The sequence below is a fragment of the Chlorella variabilis genome (assembly GCF_000147415.1).
Source record: "Chlorella variabilis unplaced genomic scaffold CHLNCscaffold_7, whole genome shotgun sequence".
Classification (NCBI taxonomy): domain Eukaryota; kingdom Viridiplantae; phylum Chlorophyta; class Trebouxiophyceae; order Chlorellales; family Chlorellaceae; genus Chlorella; species Chlorella variabilis.
The window spans coordinates 968,071-982,711 of NW_005435081.1; the positions used below are offsets into that span (position 1 = coordinate 968,071).

General features: G+C 71.1%; 3 protein-coding genes across 3 annotated transcripts in view; all 3 read right to left on the minus strand.

The window, feature by feature from the left end:
* Nucleotides 1-2,968, minus strand: part of CHLNCDRAFT_144334 (hypothetical protein) — a gene marked incomplete at both ends in the record, with an annotated part of 10,971 nt that extends 8,003 nt beyond the window's left edge. The window contains 9 exons of the mRNA XM_005848847.1: nucleotides 57-152; nucleotides 436-550; nucleotides 790-940; nucleotides 1,170-1,387; nucleotides 1,548-1,851; nucleotides 2,023-2,125; nucleotides 2,329-2,504; nucleotides 2,682-2,790; nucleotides 2,891-2,968. Coding sequence (XP_005848909.1) covers nucleotides 57-152; nucleotides 436-550; nucleotides 790-940; nucleotides 1,170-1,387; nucleotides 1,548-1,851; nucleotides 2,023-2,125; nucleotides 2,329-2,504; nucleotides 2,682-2,790; nucleotides 2,891-2,968 — 1,350 coding nt within the window. The remainder of the gene's footprint in view (nucleotides 1-56; nucleotides 153-435; nucleotides 551-789; nucleotides 941-1,169; nucleotides 1,388-1,547; nucleotides 1,852-2,022; nucleotides 2,126-2,328; nucleotides 2,505-2,681; nucleotides 2,791-2,890) is intronic.
* Nucleotides 2,969-4,218: 1,250 nt separating this feature from the next.
* CHLNCDRAFT_144336 (hypothetical protein) lies at nucleotides 4,219-5,388 on the minus strand (the record flags this gene model as incomplete). The annotated part of the gene is made up of 5 exons (XM_005848848.1): nucleotides 4,219-4,311; nucleotides 4,492-4,583; nucleotides 4,663-4,883; nucleotides 5,056-5,127; nucleotides 5,219-5,388. 5 exons carry the CDS (start codon nucleotides 5,386-5,388, stop codon nucleotides 4,219-4,221), a joined length of 648 nt encoding a protein of 215 aa, XP_005848910.1.
* A 4,629-nt stretch (nucleotides 5,389-10,017) lies between these two features.
* CHLNCDRAFT_17690 (hypothetical protein) lies at nucleotides 10,018-10,851 on the minus strand (the record flags this gene model as incomplete). The annotated part of the gene is made up of 3 exons (XM_005848849.1): nucleotides 10,018-10,132; nucleotides 10,370-10,409; nucleotides 10,575-10,851. Coding segments are annotated over 3 exons (432 nt in total), but the record flags the coding sequence as incomplete, so codon positions are not given.
* Between the last annotated feature and the right edge of the window lie 3,790 nt (nucleotides 10,852-14,641).

Below are 14,641 nucleotides of genomic sequence, written 5' to 3' on the forward strand. Positions count from 1 at the left end.
GAAGAGAAGTCTCGGAACTTCTGGTTGGAGATGGTCTTGATGGGGGAGGTGTACACGGCGCGGGTGCAGTGGCGCGCGGCCAGCGCAAACGCATACTCCGCGGCCACCGTCTTGCCCGCAGACGTGTGGGCCGCCACAAACACGGAGCGGCCCTGGCGGGAGGGGGAGGCGGGGGGCGGCGCAGGGCAGCAGGGCAGGGCAGGGCGGGGGTGGCGTGTCGGGGTTGGTGTTTGCGGCGCTGGTGAGAGGCCCCGCGGGGCGGGATGCATCGATGGATGGGCAGGCGCAGCCACACCGGCGCGGTGCCAGGTCAGCCATGCAGCTCAAGCAGCGCTGGGCCCCAGCCTGCCCGCTGGCCCCAGCGTGCCCGCAGCCAGCCCGGGCCAGGCGAGGTCAGTGCCAGGTCAGCGCCAGCTCAGCGCCAGCTCAGCTCACCCCCTCCATGTGCAGGATCGCCTCCTTCTGGAACACATCCAGCTCAAAGGGCCAGCTCTTGGCCAGCCCCGCCCGGGCCCGCTCCCACTGCTTGGCCAGGCCGGGGATGTGGCCCCTGCGGCAGGTGCGGGAGGGGCGCGGAGGGGTGCGTGCGCGTGTGGATCCGCACGGTGGTGGGAGGTGCGTGGCGGGGGGACTGCCACAAGCCATAAGCCACAAGCCACAAGCCAGGAACAGGCAGGGCGCGGCCGCCGCTCAGAAACAGGCCAAGAGCTGCGGCCAGGGCAGGGCATCTCGGACCCAGCAGCGGCGCCCCACCCAGGGCCCGGCCCCAGCCCCCGGCGGCAGCCTCACTTGAGCGCCCATTCGTGGTCCCCTCGCTGCCGCTTGATGGGTCGAGAGCCCAGGGTGGCAAAGCCGCCGCCGCCGGCCGCGGCGGGCGTGCGCCGCGCCCAGTCTGCCGCCGCCGCCTCCGCCCCCAGCACCGCCGCCACTGCGTCGCCCTCTGCGCCAGGCAGGCAGGCAGGCAGGCAGGCAAGGGAGCGCAGGGCTCGATGATGGCGCCGCAGACCAGCGCCGGAGGGAGGCCAGGCCCTGCCGCCGCCTTGCCAGCGGTCCTGCATGCTCCCATCCCGCAGCCGCGTGCAGGGCACAAGTAGCAGCGGCAGTAGGCAAGCGGACAATGCAGCAGCAGGCATGGGCAGCAGCATCAGCGAACAAGGCAGCAGCCTCACCCACGCCGCCGGGCAGCTGGTCCCCGCTGGGCAGCCCCAGCAGAGGGTCAGCTGCGGCCGCTGCTGGCAGGGGCCCCGCCGCCGCGCCTGCCGCCGCCGCCACCTCCGCCACCTCCTCCTCCTCTTCCTCCTCAGCAGGCGGCGCATCCCAGTCCTCGTCGCCGCCTGCCGCCGCGCCCTCGGCACCGGCGCCGCCATCCTCCAGCAGCCATACGCCGCTGCACGGAAGGCACGGCAGGGCAGCGTGGCAGGCAGGGAGAGCCCAGGTCAGCAGGAGACGGCCGCAGCATGCATCTGCCGCACGGACAGCACGACGCTGCATGTGTGGCATGTACTGCCAGCTGTACTGCAAGCTGTACTGCCAACCCAGCTACCCACCTGAACAGGTCCTCCAGAGACACCTTCTGCTGCTGCTGCCGCGCGCCTGCCGCCTCTGCCGCCTCCGCCGCCTGCTGCTCTGCCGCCTGCAGCGCAGCCACCTCCTCGGCCGCCGCCGCCACCGCCTCGGCCTCCGCCGCATCGGCAGCCCAGCCGCCAAAGAGGCCGCGCGGCATGCCGGGAGGCACGGCTTTGAGCAGCTCCGGCTGCCCCCGTTCCAGCTCCGCCAGCCATGCGCCGCTGGCTGCCTCCTCTGCGGCCGCCGCCGCCGCGGAGTTGCCGCCTGCGTCCCAGGCGGCGCCGCCTGCAGCCAGCCAGAAGAATCCAGATCAATCGGTGAGTAAAGCAGCAGCAGCAGCGGCAGGTCGGGACCTGAACTCAAAACTGTTTGCTCATGAGTGCGGACAGTGTCGAACTGCCGGCCTGCCGGCACAGGTGGGGCTGCAGCAGGCGGTACCAGCGGCGCTGAGCTGACCTGGCGTGAAGGGCATGCTGCCGATGCGGCCCCGCACAAACTCCCGCGTGCCCTGCCGCGCCGCCATGGGCCGCCGCGCCAGCGCCAGCCTGTCGGCGGAGTCCTGCGGCACAGCGGCAGCAGGGGTGAGCGGGCAGCACGCGTGCAGAGGGTGAGCAGAGGGGCGAATGGGGAGGATGGCACGGCAAGGTGGCACGGCAGGCCTGGTCACATGCAGACGACGCAACGGTGAGCAGTTGGAGTCAGGGTTTAGGGTTAAAGTGAGGCCTGCACAAGGTACGGCGGCTGGGGCCAGGTGCCCCTCACCTCCTCCATGTCCAGCGCAACCTCCCGGAACCCCAGCGCCGCCGCCGCCGCCTGCCCCTCCCCCTCCTCGTCGCCGCCCGCCAGGCTGTCTGGCAGCAGCGGCTCCACCGCCGACCGCGGCTGGCTGGGGTCGGTCCAGAGGGTGGGGCGCACGTAGCGCGGCTGCCAGCTCAGCCCTGCGGGAAGCAAGGCGCGACGCGCAGCGTGGCGCCGGCAGTCGTGTGAGGTGTGCGGCATGAACCTCTGCTGGCTGTGCTGCCCACCGCAGTGTGTGCCGAACAACCGTCGAGCCTAAGCCAGGGTGGTAGAGTGCCTGCACCAGTGGGCCGCCACTGGCCGCCGCCGCCACGCACCGCTCACGGCGACGTCTGCTGCTGCGGTGCCCTCCAGCCGCAGCGTCAGCAGGGAGTCTCGCAGCCATGCCGCGGTGTCTTCACCAGTGTAGGTGAGCGGGGGTAGGCCCTGCATAGCCAGGCAGGCAGGAGGGGAGGTCGGTGCCATAGCCGAAGATCGCTCGGAAGCGATCTCAGAATTGGGGGAGATGCGTCGATCGCAATCCGACCTGCCGCAGCTCCTGGAGGTCCGCCTGATACAGCTTGCCGTCAGCAATGCCGACTTGGGCAGCCCCGGAGGGCTCCATGATACCGTGCAGGCAGTGTGAATTGCGATGCTACCGATCAAAGATGGTGGGAGAGTGGCCAGCGCATCCCCCCGCCAGCGGGGCCGCCAGAGTGGCGGGTGGCGAGGTGTCCGCTGGCGTTTGCTGCTGCTCTGGAGGCTGAAGTGATCAAATGCATCTCCATGGGATGCGAAGAAAGAACATTACACAATACAAAAAACTTCATCACGACGGCGCTGCGGCTGCTGCTCCCAGCTGCCCTCCCTCCTCCTGCCGCTGCTGCTCCTGCCACTCTACCAGCAGCGGCTCCACATCCAGCAGCCGCGTGCCGCACAGCTTGTTGGCTGCCACCGCCTCCTCCGCCTCCGCCAGCCCCGCCTCCTGCACAGGTGACCGCCAGAAGCTCAACACACATGCTGCGGGCTATGCGCCGGCATCGACCCAGGCCGTTGGTGCGGAACCACCCGAGCGGTATCAGGCCCCCGCACCTGCACCACAAAGCCGGCGGCCTCGACGGCGCCGCACAGCCGCTCCACCAGCGTGCGGCGGCAGGGCAGCAGGTGGCGTAGCGGCACGATAAAGTCGAGGTGGCCGCGGTCCTGCGGCAGTGGCGCAGCAGCGGCAGCAGCAGCAAACATGTGTGATTCGCTCATAAGTCGGCAGGCGGTAAGAGGCAGCCGGCATGCGAGGATAGCAGCATGACGGGTCAGCCAGGGGGCTGCCCAGCTCCACGGCCCCGCAGCCGGCAAGCAGCCGCACAAGCAAGCGGCGGTACCAGCAGCACGGCGGCGGTACGGCGGCAGCTCGCCTGCCGGTACTCTGGCTGCTTGGAGGGCTGGCGCAGCAGCGCCATTCGCTCCCGCTGGAAGTCCCAGAGCAGGGAGGTGTGGTGCACCCACCTGCGGTGTGGTGCACCCGCAGCGGCGGCGGCGGCGGCGGCAGCGTTGCACACGGCAGGTGTTGGCTGGCAACGGCAGGTGGCTGCCAACAGCCGTGGGCCGGGTGTGATGATGCCTGCTGCAGGGAGCGCAGCGGCAGGCGGCCCCCAGCACCTGTCCTTGGTGATTGCCTGCGCGTTGCCGCCAAACTTCCGGTCCCCGAAGCAATAGTCTGCAGGCAGGGGCCGGCCAGGGAGGCGCAGGCAAGGGAAGGGAAGCAGCCGGGCATGTTGCGGCCAGGCGCTCCAGCCGTCGGCGCACCAGGCAGGCGGCGGGAGGCTGCCTGGGCAACCGCAATTGAGCGCGAACGGCGAGGCTGTGGAGCCCCCGGCGCTAGCACAGCGGCGGCTGCGGCGGCTTGCCATTCTCCCGCAGCCGGAAGGCGCCGTGCTGCCCAAACACCGTGCGGTACAGGTGTTCGGTGTACTGCAGACACAGCAGGACCGTACCGCATCGGGGGGCCGTCCATTGGGAGGAGGGCGGGCTGCCCCTGTGCAGGAGGGGCGCTCTACGGCGGCCTTGGCAGGCAGCCATGGCGGGCGGCGGGCGGCGAGCGCAGGCCCCCGCCCTCAGCTGCCTGCCGGCCCGCACGCCACCCCACCCCACCTGCATGACTGGGCGAGGGTAGGGCTCCACCCCCGGCAGGCTCTGGTGCTGCATGATGAGCGCTGTGAAGATTGTGTCTCCATCCACAACCACTGCACTCAGCAGGAGGAGTTCAGGCGAGGGTGCTGAGCGGACAGGCGGGCTGGGGCAGGTGCAGGAAGGGATGCAGACTGGTGCACCGCCGCATCCCAAGGGAGACGACAGCCATAGCCGCAGCAGCAGCAGAGGGCAGCAGTAGCTCTGGAGCGCGAGAGCAGCGGCAGCGGCGGCGCGGTGGGCCCGGCGGCGGCAGGCCGGCGCCGTGCGTGCCTGTGCCGCCGCCGGTGAAGCGCCGGATGAGCGGCACGCGCCGCGCCGCCGCCGCCGCCAGGTGCACCAACTCATGAGCCTTGCTGCGCAGCAGGGGTCGGGGGTGGCAGGGGGAGCGCGGCAGCGTCGCCACGGGCACCGCTGGCGGCAGCTGGCCCCAGAGATGAGGAGCACCCTGTGGGAGCACCCCAGCAGTCGAAGCATACTGCAGCAGTTCAAACACACTGCAGGAGCTGCGCCGCGGGCGGCGCCCACCCGCTGACGCCCAGCACCACTGAAGGCTGCGGCGTGCCGTCGTTGATCACAAACCAGTTGTGGGTGGTGGCCCTGCAGAGCAGCCGGCCAGCCAGCAGGCGGCAGGGCACGGCGCCCTTTACTGCGGCTGTGGCCAGCTGCCAGGCCGCCATGCCAGCCAGACGGAGCACTGGCACCAGCCTCGCCAGCGGCCCAGCAGCTGGCCGCTTGCCTGAGCAGCGCCTCCTCTATCTGCAGCTGCTGGAGTATGGAGAAGCCGCTGAGGCGCAGCAGCCGCACAACTGTGCCTGGTGGCGGCAGCGAGCCCGCTGCCGCCGCCGCCGCCGCCGCCATGACGCACGGCTGCGCAGCGCGGCGACTGTTCTATACGCCTGCCGTTTCACAGCCGATGCAGCTTTGCGCCCTGGGGTCAGTCGGGGGCAGGTCTGCGGGCTCAGGGTTGCCGCGAGGAGTTTTCCCGGCTCGCTGTGACTGCCCCACCGATCAAGAGGGTATGCGACTCAGCATTAATGTTAATAGGAAGCGATGCGCGGCTGCTATTGTGCGGCAGTGGTGCGCAGCAGTCTCAGCAGGCGCCGCTCCTGCCTTGACCTTGAATGGTTTTGAACAACTGTTCACAGCATGCACTATAAAGGATGTATGTATGCTTGGTTTTCACCATACCTGGTGAAAATCAAGCATACATACAACGGTGCAGTGATTGCGAGAAAAGCAAATAGAACATGGCGGGCGCACACTACGGCTGCGCAGAGCACAGCGCGCTCGCTGCGTGGCGCGCTCGCTCTGCCGCAGCTGCTGCCCAGCGATGCAGGCAGCCGCCTCCCGACTTGAAGTACCACGGATGCTGATTGTCGACCTCGTGTGGGCACCTCCTGCGTAGCGCCACCCTGGCCACGGCCGCTGCCCAGTTTGGGTCTCCACCCAAATGAGCTTCCTGCCCCCCGTCTCTTCCCCCGCCGCCTGCCGAGCCTGCTGAGCTACACCACGTCCAGCTCATCAAAGCCGTACTTCTTGCCAAACTCCATCGGATCGCTCCTGTACAGCTCCAGCCTGGCGGCAGCCTCCTTTCACCTCGCCTGCGCCCGGCCTAGCGCCCAGGCGGCGCCTGCAGTGGCGCCCCGCAGCAGCAGAGTGAAGCAGATACCAAGCGCCCTGGCGGCCTGCCGGCATGCCCCACTCCCTGCAAGGGAGCAGACTAGCGCTCCACCCCACCCACCTGTGGCCTCGGCGGCAGCAAATGCCTTGAGGGCCTGCACCTCGTCCGCCTCCAGGCGCGCCAGCCTCGAGCTGTGCAGCTGCGCCCGCTCCCGCTCGGCCCGCTGCCGGGCAAGCTCCTGCTCGGCCTGCTGCCGGGCGTGCTCCTGGTCCTGCTGAGCCTGCTGGGCGGCCGTCAGCATGGCACGCTGGCAGAAGGCTTGCGGGTCGGCCTCCATGCAGCTGCTCACCACTGTGACAGCCCCTCCAGTGGTCTCCGCCACTCCCATAAAGAGGACGAACGTGCCAATACTCAGAACCACGTTAAGGAGAACTGCCCACTTCCCCACATTGTCCACATATGGCGCGTGGCAGGTTTGTGGTTTCCGGTCGTCAGCACACCTGCACAAACAGGGGGGCGGACAGGGCTGTGTCAGGCTGGCAGGGCCATGGTGGAACAGCAGAACAGAACATCATGGCAAGAGTGACGGCGCGCAGCCAAGCATGCAGGCGTGGTAAGCGGCCAGCACTTACACGGCGCCGTGATGATCTCGGGCAGCGTCGTCCTGTTTTCTAAGTTCGAAAAGCAGGATGACCCCTGTAGCCACAAAGCAGACAGCAAAGGCTGCAGTCCACCACTTCAGCAGCATGGCGTTGCTGCTGTGGCGGCGAACGCGGCTGTGGCTGGCGGCCGCTACGGCGGCGATGCTGGCCATTGCGCCCGTCAGGGTGTCGCGCCAGAGTAGGAGCAGAATCCCGTTCCAAATGAGGAGGGTGATGATGAGCCCGTCAGCGACGAACCATAATTCGCGGACCATCTTGTAGAGAGCCGCCTGCTCTGCCGGCTGCTGCGGCAGCAATGCAGGGTTGGTGATGGGCGGCAGGGGGGCCCACCAGGAGCGGCGCGGCAGGGCCGGTGCTGCCGGCGGCGGCTCTCACACTTCGGATGGCCGCCTCGCGCTCTGCAGCTGCCCCGTCCTGGGCTGCTGATGGCTGCGCAAGCTCTGCAGGGGCGGGTGCATATGCAGGGGTTGGTGGTGAGGGCGAATGGTGGCAGCGAGGCCCAAGTCTCTGAGAGGGTGGAGGCTGCCGGGATGCCCACTTCCATTTCGGGAGCTCTGCCACGTGCCTGAGTGCTCAGAGTCCTCGCCGACTGGCAGGGAAGCGTAGCTCTGCCGCCCAGCCTGCCAGGTCATGGCGCACGCAAGAGGGACAGCTGCTGCGGCGGGATCTAGCTCCAATGGGGCTTGGAAGGCCGCGGAATGGAGCGGAGTTCTTTCGAGCCCTGAGCGGCAGGCGAGCCGCAAAGCCCCCTGAGCAACTGTGGGGCAGGCCGGGGCAAAATGGCTGGTGCCCCTGCCAGTACCTCCTCTGCTCTGTTTCCAGAGCTTTTCGTGGAGCAGGAGACCACAATAGGTGGAGAACTGAAGCTGGTTGGCTGTGCCTTTCCCCTTCCCGCCCTCCGCCGCTCATGACACCTTGCACAGCGCCAGCGAGACGGCGGCAGACCACACAACTCCAAGCATGAAATTCACACGCTCCGGGAGACAGCACCGCGGCTCGACGCTCTGGTGGCGCTTCACGGCCACCTTAAGGCTTGGCCGCCACAAAGCAGTGCAGGTGCTGCCTGCGCCCCACGCCAAACAGCCCATACGAGTCGGGCAGCGCCTGGCCCTGCCTGCCGCCGGCAGCTGCCTGCCTGGTGCACCGCCGCCGCCGCGGCGCCCGCTGCTGCTCCTCTTCGCGCTGCTCCGCCGCCGCTGCCGCCCGCCGCTTGCTGCCTGCTGCCGTCGCCGCTGTCGCCGCCGCCGCGCTGTCCCCCTGCTGCTGCGGCCCCGCCGCCGGCAGCCCCCCATCTCCCTCCCCCTCTTCCGCCCGCCTGTGCCGTGCCTCGTATTCCTCCCGCCGCCCCTCCCACACTGTCGGCCAGTACGCGCTCCTGCACAGGGGTGCACCCCACCCCCGCCAGTGAGTATGCCAGCTCCTCGGCTTCCCCACTCCCCCACCCCAAGCTGCTGCCGCCTGCAGGCGCTGCAAGGCCTGCCGCCCGCCCGGCCCCCGGCACCAGCCCCGCCCCAGCCGCCGGCGCTGCCACCGGTGCAGCGGGCCGGCTGCCGCCCAGCTCCCCTCACCCAGCCGCCCGCGCACCGCACCGCACCGCGCCGCACCGGTACGGCCGGCGCAGCGCCGCGGCCCCGCCCTGCTGCAGGTTGTCTGGCGGGTGCAGCCAGTAGTTGAGTGCGGCGTGTGTGGGGTAGGCGGGCGCGCTGAAGGAGGTCACCTCGTGGAACCAGCCTGCAGGGTTCGCTTTTCAATAGAGCTCTTGTTGGGCAGTGCTGTTGGAGGGGCAAGCACAGAGGGGTACGGCGCCCGGGTGGGTAGGGGACCCAGCAGAGGGTGCTCGCGCTCGCTGGGAAGGGGCGGGCGTGTGCCCGGGGACGCGGCGAGCACGGTGCCGCAGGCATGCACGCTGCCGGCGGCGGCGGCAGGCTGCTACCAGCAGGGGGGGTGGGTGGGCGGCGCCTTAGGGCACCCCAGCAGCCCCAAGAGCGAGGAGCGAGGAGCGGGACAGGCAGCACGCCCGCAGCGCCCACCCCACCCCAGCCACCCCACACCCGCCTGGCCCACCTGCGGGCAGGTAGAGCATTTGCCCCGCCGCCACCTCGCACACCACCGCCGCCTCCTTGCCCTGGCGAAGCGGGGACGAGGGAACAGGGCAGGCACAGCGTGTGCATGTGTGCATGCGTGCATGCGTGTCGCCGGGCGGCAAGAGTTCAATGGTGGCCGCAGGGCGGGCAGCGGGGGGCGCTGTCACCGCGAGCAGGCACGCAGGCAGGCTGCACTGGCGGCGCCTGGCGGCAGGCAGCCGCTCCCCAGCCACCACCGCGGGGCAGGGCGCCCCAGGCGTGGAGTGCCCGCCTCACCGGGAAGCGTGGGAAGCTGCGGCGCAGCTGGTCGTCAGGCAGTGCCAGGTCCACCCGGCTGAAGCTTTCGGGGTCGCCGGCGGCTGCAGTGACACACGGGAGGGCGCCCGGCGCGGGTGGGGCCAGGCGCAGGCGCGCGTCGCGCGCCGAGCTGCAGACGAGGTGCCTGCCTCCTGCCTGTGCCGGACCTTCGCACAGCTGTGTGCGCACAGCGAAGGGGCCGCCGGGGGCAGCGCCAGCGTCGGCCACGCACCTGCGGGCGCGGGCGGCGGCGCCGCCGCCGGCTCGGCGAGCGCGTCAAAGTCGTCGGCGCCGGCCCAGTCGTCGCCTTCCAGCGCCGCGTCCAGGGCGGCATCCAGCCGCGCCTCCGCGGCCGCCAGCTGGCGGGCGGCGCCCTGCATGGCGGCGGCAGCAAGGCAGGGCAGAGCAGCGTCAGGGAGGGGTGGAGGATGAGTGAGGAGAGGAGAGTGGGAATGAGGGTGCTCTCTCCTCTCCTCTGCTGCGAGCCTACAAGAAGCGGTACGCCCGCCTGGGCGAGGCTCTCACCGGCACCCCCTGCGCCGCCGCCGCCTCGGCCGCCGCCAGTGCCGCCTCCGCCTCGCGCCGCGCCAGCCAGGCCGCCGCATCGCCCGCCTCCGAGCCGTCTGGCAGGATGTCTCCCTGCGCACAGCGGGGCAGGCGGGCGGCAGGCTGGGCGATCGGGACCGCAGCGCACGGCGCGCGGGTGGCACAGCAGGCGCAGCAGCTGCTGCATGTGCAGGCCAAGTGGACAGCAGGCGCAGCAGATGCTGCATGTGCAGCCCCATTTGCCCACCCAGCCACGCATCCGCCCCACCTGCCCCTCGAACACGATGCGTCCGTTGGCGTGCACCCGGGCCACCCGCCCCACGGTGTACATGCGGCGTGCCAGGCTGGGCGGGTAGAGACGGAAGCGCTTGCGCCCCCGCAGCAGCACGTACCTGCGGCAGAGGGCGGCGGCGCAAGAGGGTGGGCGGGCAAGCCGCCTTGGGGAGGGGGGCGGGGAGGGGAGGCAGCCAGGTGGCGGCACGCTGCGCAGGCAGCGCCAGCCCTGCCGGAGCCAGCTGGGCGCAGCACATAGCCATAGCCACGCTCTCTCTGCAGTGGCACACACACACACACACACACACACACACGAGGCGACACGCCAGGCGCACACCCTCCCAGCACACACTCACAGGTTGTCATGATAGTCGCAGTGCAGGCCGCTGCTGGAGCCTGCGGGCACAGGGCGGGCCGGCCGTCAGCTGGGAGCTTGGTGCGGGCCGCTGGGCGCGCGCACACGCCAGGCGTGCCCTCTGCACACTCCCCTGTTTGTCACCCACGCAGCATGCACAGGCAGCGAGCCATGGAGCCAGCGGGCTGGCCGCTGGGCCCGCGCACCGTGGGGGGCGGTGCCCAGCCAGAGGTTGATCGACTGCGGTACCAGGCGGCCCATGAGCTGCGGCACCAGCGGTACGTCGGCAGCCAGCTGCTCCACGAGGCTGGCGTACAGCTCGGGGTGGCCGTCGGGCGCGCTGGGCACGGGCTGGGTGGTGATGTAGAGGCTCGTGTCGCCCGCCGCCATGCGGGCCAGGGCAGCAGCCAGCGTCAGCGCCACCTTGCTGGCATCGCCCTGGCCAAAGGCGTCGCCGGCGCCGCGCCGCCGCTCCACCTGCAGCTCTGCGGCGCCCTGCAGGGAGGGAGGCGAGGCAGGGGTGGGTGGGGGGCCAGGGAGGTGGGGGCTGCGGGTCCGGCTGGTCAGGTAAAGCGTCACGCGGCGTGTCTGGCGCAGCGGGCAGCGGGCGGCAGCGGGGCCTTGCGCGAGCCGGGGATCGGCCAGGGCCCTCGCACCCACCGCTTTGCTCATGAGGTATTCATCGGTCCACAGCTCCGGCAGGTGTGCCAGGTCGGGGGAGAGGGAGCCAAACAGGGCCTGCAGGGCAGCAAGGAGGCCGGCACCTTGGCTGGGGTGGGGGTAGGCGGGCGCCGCAAGCCGTCGCCGCCGCCCCATCTGCCAGGAGCGCGCGCCACCCGAGCCGGCGCTTCTAGGAATGACATGCCGGCGGGCTGACCGGCTTTCTGGGGACGACGTTGTCAGCGAAGAAGCGCTCTGCGCTGCCGACCGGAACTGGTTGCAGGGTCTGGGCGTTCTTGCGCGCCATTCATATGCAGGTCGAGCTGAAATGTGTGCCCAGAGACGCAGTGATTGCGATGTTAAGCAGCGCGCTGCAGGGTGCAGGCATGCATGGGGCGGCGCCCTGGTGGCGGCTGGTGCACCGTGGGCGGCAGCCCAACTCCGCAGGGGGGAGGCAGGCAGCCGGCACTGGCTGCCAGTCGGTCCGTGATTGTTGGCAGCAGGACACAAGGCCTTCCCTCTCACCGTACCTGCGAATGGGTTCTCCCTGCACGTGCTCGGCAAGCACTGGTGCGGCAGCAGCTTACGCCTCAAGAGGCCATCAGGCTGGCAATGCATGTAGAGTTGCCCCACATTCAACTGTGTGGGTTCTGGCAATCTGATGCACACGCCAGGCGGCCTTGCAGCGCACAGACTGCCACGCAAGGCGGTTGCCACCAGGCCGCGCCGCGGGCGGGAATGCCACGTTGGAGGCGCACCGCGTTACACATATTTGTGCCAGGGCTTGCGTCAGTCACCAGTAGCAGGACAAAGGGTGGCTTTCTGGATCCCACCTGCAACGGCATTGCTAGCAGAACCCTACCCGCCGGCAAGTGCAGCCACATGCCCGGTATTGCGTGCCGAGGGCGCTTGCATTGAGGCTGGCAATGCAAGACTCGCGCATGCAGCAAGGGAGGAAGCGGCAGCAATGCTGACAGGGCCTGCAGATGGCGTGGAGATGACCAGTCCTGAGATTGCCCCCCTAATGCAGCTTAAACGTGCACACTCTCTACCCACGCTCCCTTCTCTGTTGTTTGGGCGACCTGCCGCCCACACTCACTTCTGGAGCGCTTGTCAGGTCTCTCCCGGCGCCCCCAGCGCCCCTGTCTGCTCCCATTGCTGCCCGGCAGCACCCCAGACATCCCAGGACAGCGCTTGCAACCACGCAGCCATCGCCTCCAGACTGCCGCCCCCATGAGAGCGCTGCACTGTTGAGCCGCTGCGCCGGCACTCGAGACTGAGAGGGGCGCCATGGCGCTGGAGCGCGGTGAGTGGGCCGCCAGAGGCCTTGCAGCTGGCCTGTGAAGCTCCGGGGCTGCGCACCCCGCTGCCCCCGGCTCTCCCCCGCTTGCAGCAGCAGCAGAGCAGTCCCCCAGGGCTGGGCTGCCTGGCGGGAGTGGCACCGGAGCCCCGCACCCGGCTGCCACCCCGCTGTCCAGCGGCACTCCCGAGTATTCCCATCGCAGGCGTGCTGGTGGTCCGGCTGCTGCTGCTGCTGGCCCTGGCAGTGAGCACGGGCCATGGGGAGACGTGCCTGCCTCCCCCGGAGCCCCCATCCCCCATGGTGAGGCGCCGCCGCTGCCGGCCCGCGTCCCGTTCGGACGCGGTGTGCCTCCCCGCACGCCTCCTCGCCGCCAGCCGCCGGCCCGCTGCAGCGCTGCCCCTCTGGGAGCACCCACCTGGCAGTGCTGGCGCTGCTGCTGCCGCCGCAGGACCCCTCGCTGTCGCCTCTGGAGCTTCTGGACCTGGGTGCTGCCGCCGTGCGGTACCTCCGAGCCTTCACCACCCAGTGCTGGCTGCCGGTGCGCGCACGCCGGCCCCTGGCAGCCACCACGCACACCATGCAGCCCCGCGGGGGAGCCCAGCAGCGCGGCCGCGCGGCCGGCGCGCACGGGGCCGGGGCCGCCGCCGCCGCCGCCGCACGCCCGACCACCACCTCGCCACCGGCGCGCACGCCTCCCTGCGCTCTCTGGGCCCGCTGCGCTCAAGCCTGCGCGCGTGCCGCCGCCGGCGTGCAGGACTTCAATGCACCCATCGCCATGTTTGACAACAGCTGGGCGGTGGCGCTGGTGACCATCTGGAATGACCTCACGGTGCCCTCCAACGGACTGTGAGCACGCCGCCAGCTGGCCGCCAGCTGGCCGCCCGCGCCGCGCCAGCTGCCCCCCCGGCCTGCGCCCGCGCGCCTCGCCACGCGCCCGCACGCACACCGCCGCCGCCGCCGCCGCGGCTCCCCCGCTCCCAGCCCGCGCCTGCCGCGGCGCCGCCTGCTCGACCGGGGCGACGGGCCGGCCAAGCCCGGCGCCACATACCGGAGCAGCGCCCCTCCCTGCCTGACCCGCCCCGCCGCCCGCCCCCTCGGCCGCCACACGCGCCGCCCGGACGCAGCGGGCGCCTGGTGACGGCCATGCAGCTGCAGGCGGAGGCGTCGCTCATGATTGACGACCGCCGGCCCAGCGACGCGCTGTCGGTGCTGGAGCTGTCTGTGCTCTTCACCCTCTACCCCATGCACCACGAGGCCGAGGCGCTGGCAGCCTGGCACCGCAGCCTGGCCTCCAACGACACCCTCTTCGCCTCGTGAGCTGGCTCCAGCTGGCGCAGCTCGCCGAGCGGCCGCGGGGGCCGCGGGGGCCGTGACGCGTGCTGCCGCGCCGCCGCCGTCGTGGTTGCCGCCGCCCCCGACCCTGCCCTGCTCGCTGTGCTGCCCGCGCCGTCGCGCGCAGGCGGCGGCTGTCGCTGGCCCGGACGCTGGCGCTGATGACGAGCGCGCAGGCGGCGGTGGGAGCCACCTCCAAGAATGTGGACACGTTAGAGGCGGCCATGATTGCGGGGGGCGCAGCCGCAGAGCTGTTTGCCATCACCGGTGCGTGCGGTGGTGCGGGCGGCGGCGGCGGGACCTGCTTGTGGCGAGGGGCGCCGGGCCGCTGCCTGCCGGGGCAGGCGTGCCGCGCGGGCAGCTGGCAGGCAGTCGCGTGCCGATGTGCTGGTTGGTGGCTGCGCTGGCTGGGAGCTGTGCTGCCCCTCGCCCTGCCCTGCCCCGCGCCCACCCGCTGCGCTGCCCCCCCGCCTTGCCGCCCCCCTGCTGCCCCTGGCGCCAGCAGACGGGACGGTCGCGCCGCCCATGCCGCCGCCGCCCGTGCCGCTGGCGTCCAAGCGCGAGGGCGCGGCGGCGGTGACCCCCGAGGGCCTGCAGCGCACGCTGGCGGAGGTTGCTCGCAACACGGCGCGGGCGCTGCAGGAGGCCAAGGCGGAAGAGCTGGAGCGGCTGCTAGGTGAGGCGCGGCGGCATGGCTGGGCTGGGCTGGGGCTGGGCTGGGCTGGGAGCGGGCTGGGAGCGGGCTGGGAGCGGGCGGCGGCGGACTCGAGCCGCACCTCAGCGCGCGCAGCTGCCCTGACCGCGCGCCGTGCCGCCGTGCCGCTGCCCCCCGGCGCAGGCAAGCGCGGGCTCAAGTGCCGCTGGAACTGCGGCCGCCGCTCGGCGCTGCTGGAGATCCTGGTGCCCGCGCTGCGCGTGCCGCTGCAGCTGGTGGAGGGCGAGGGCGGGGGCGGGGCGCAGGTGGAGGTGCAGCCCGAC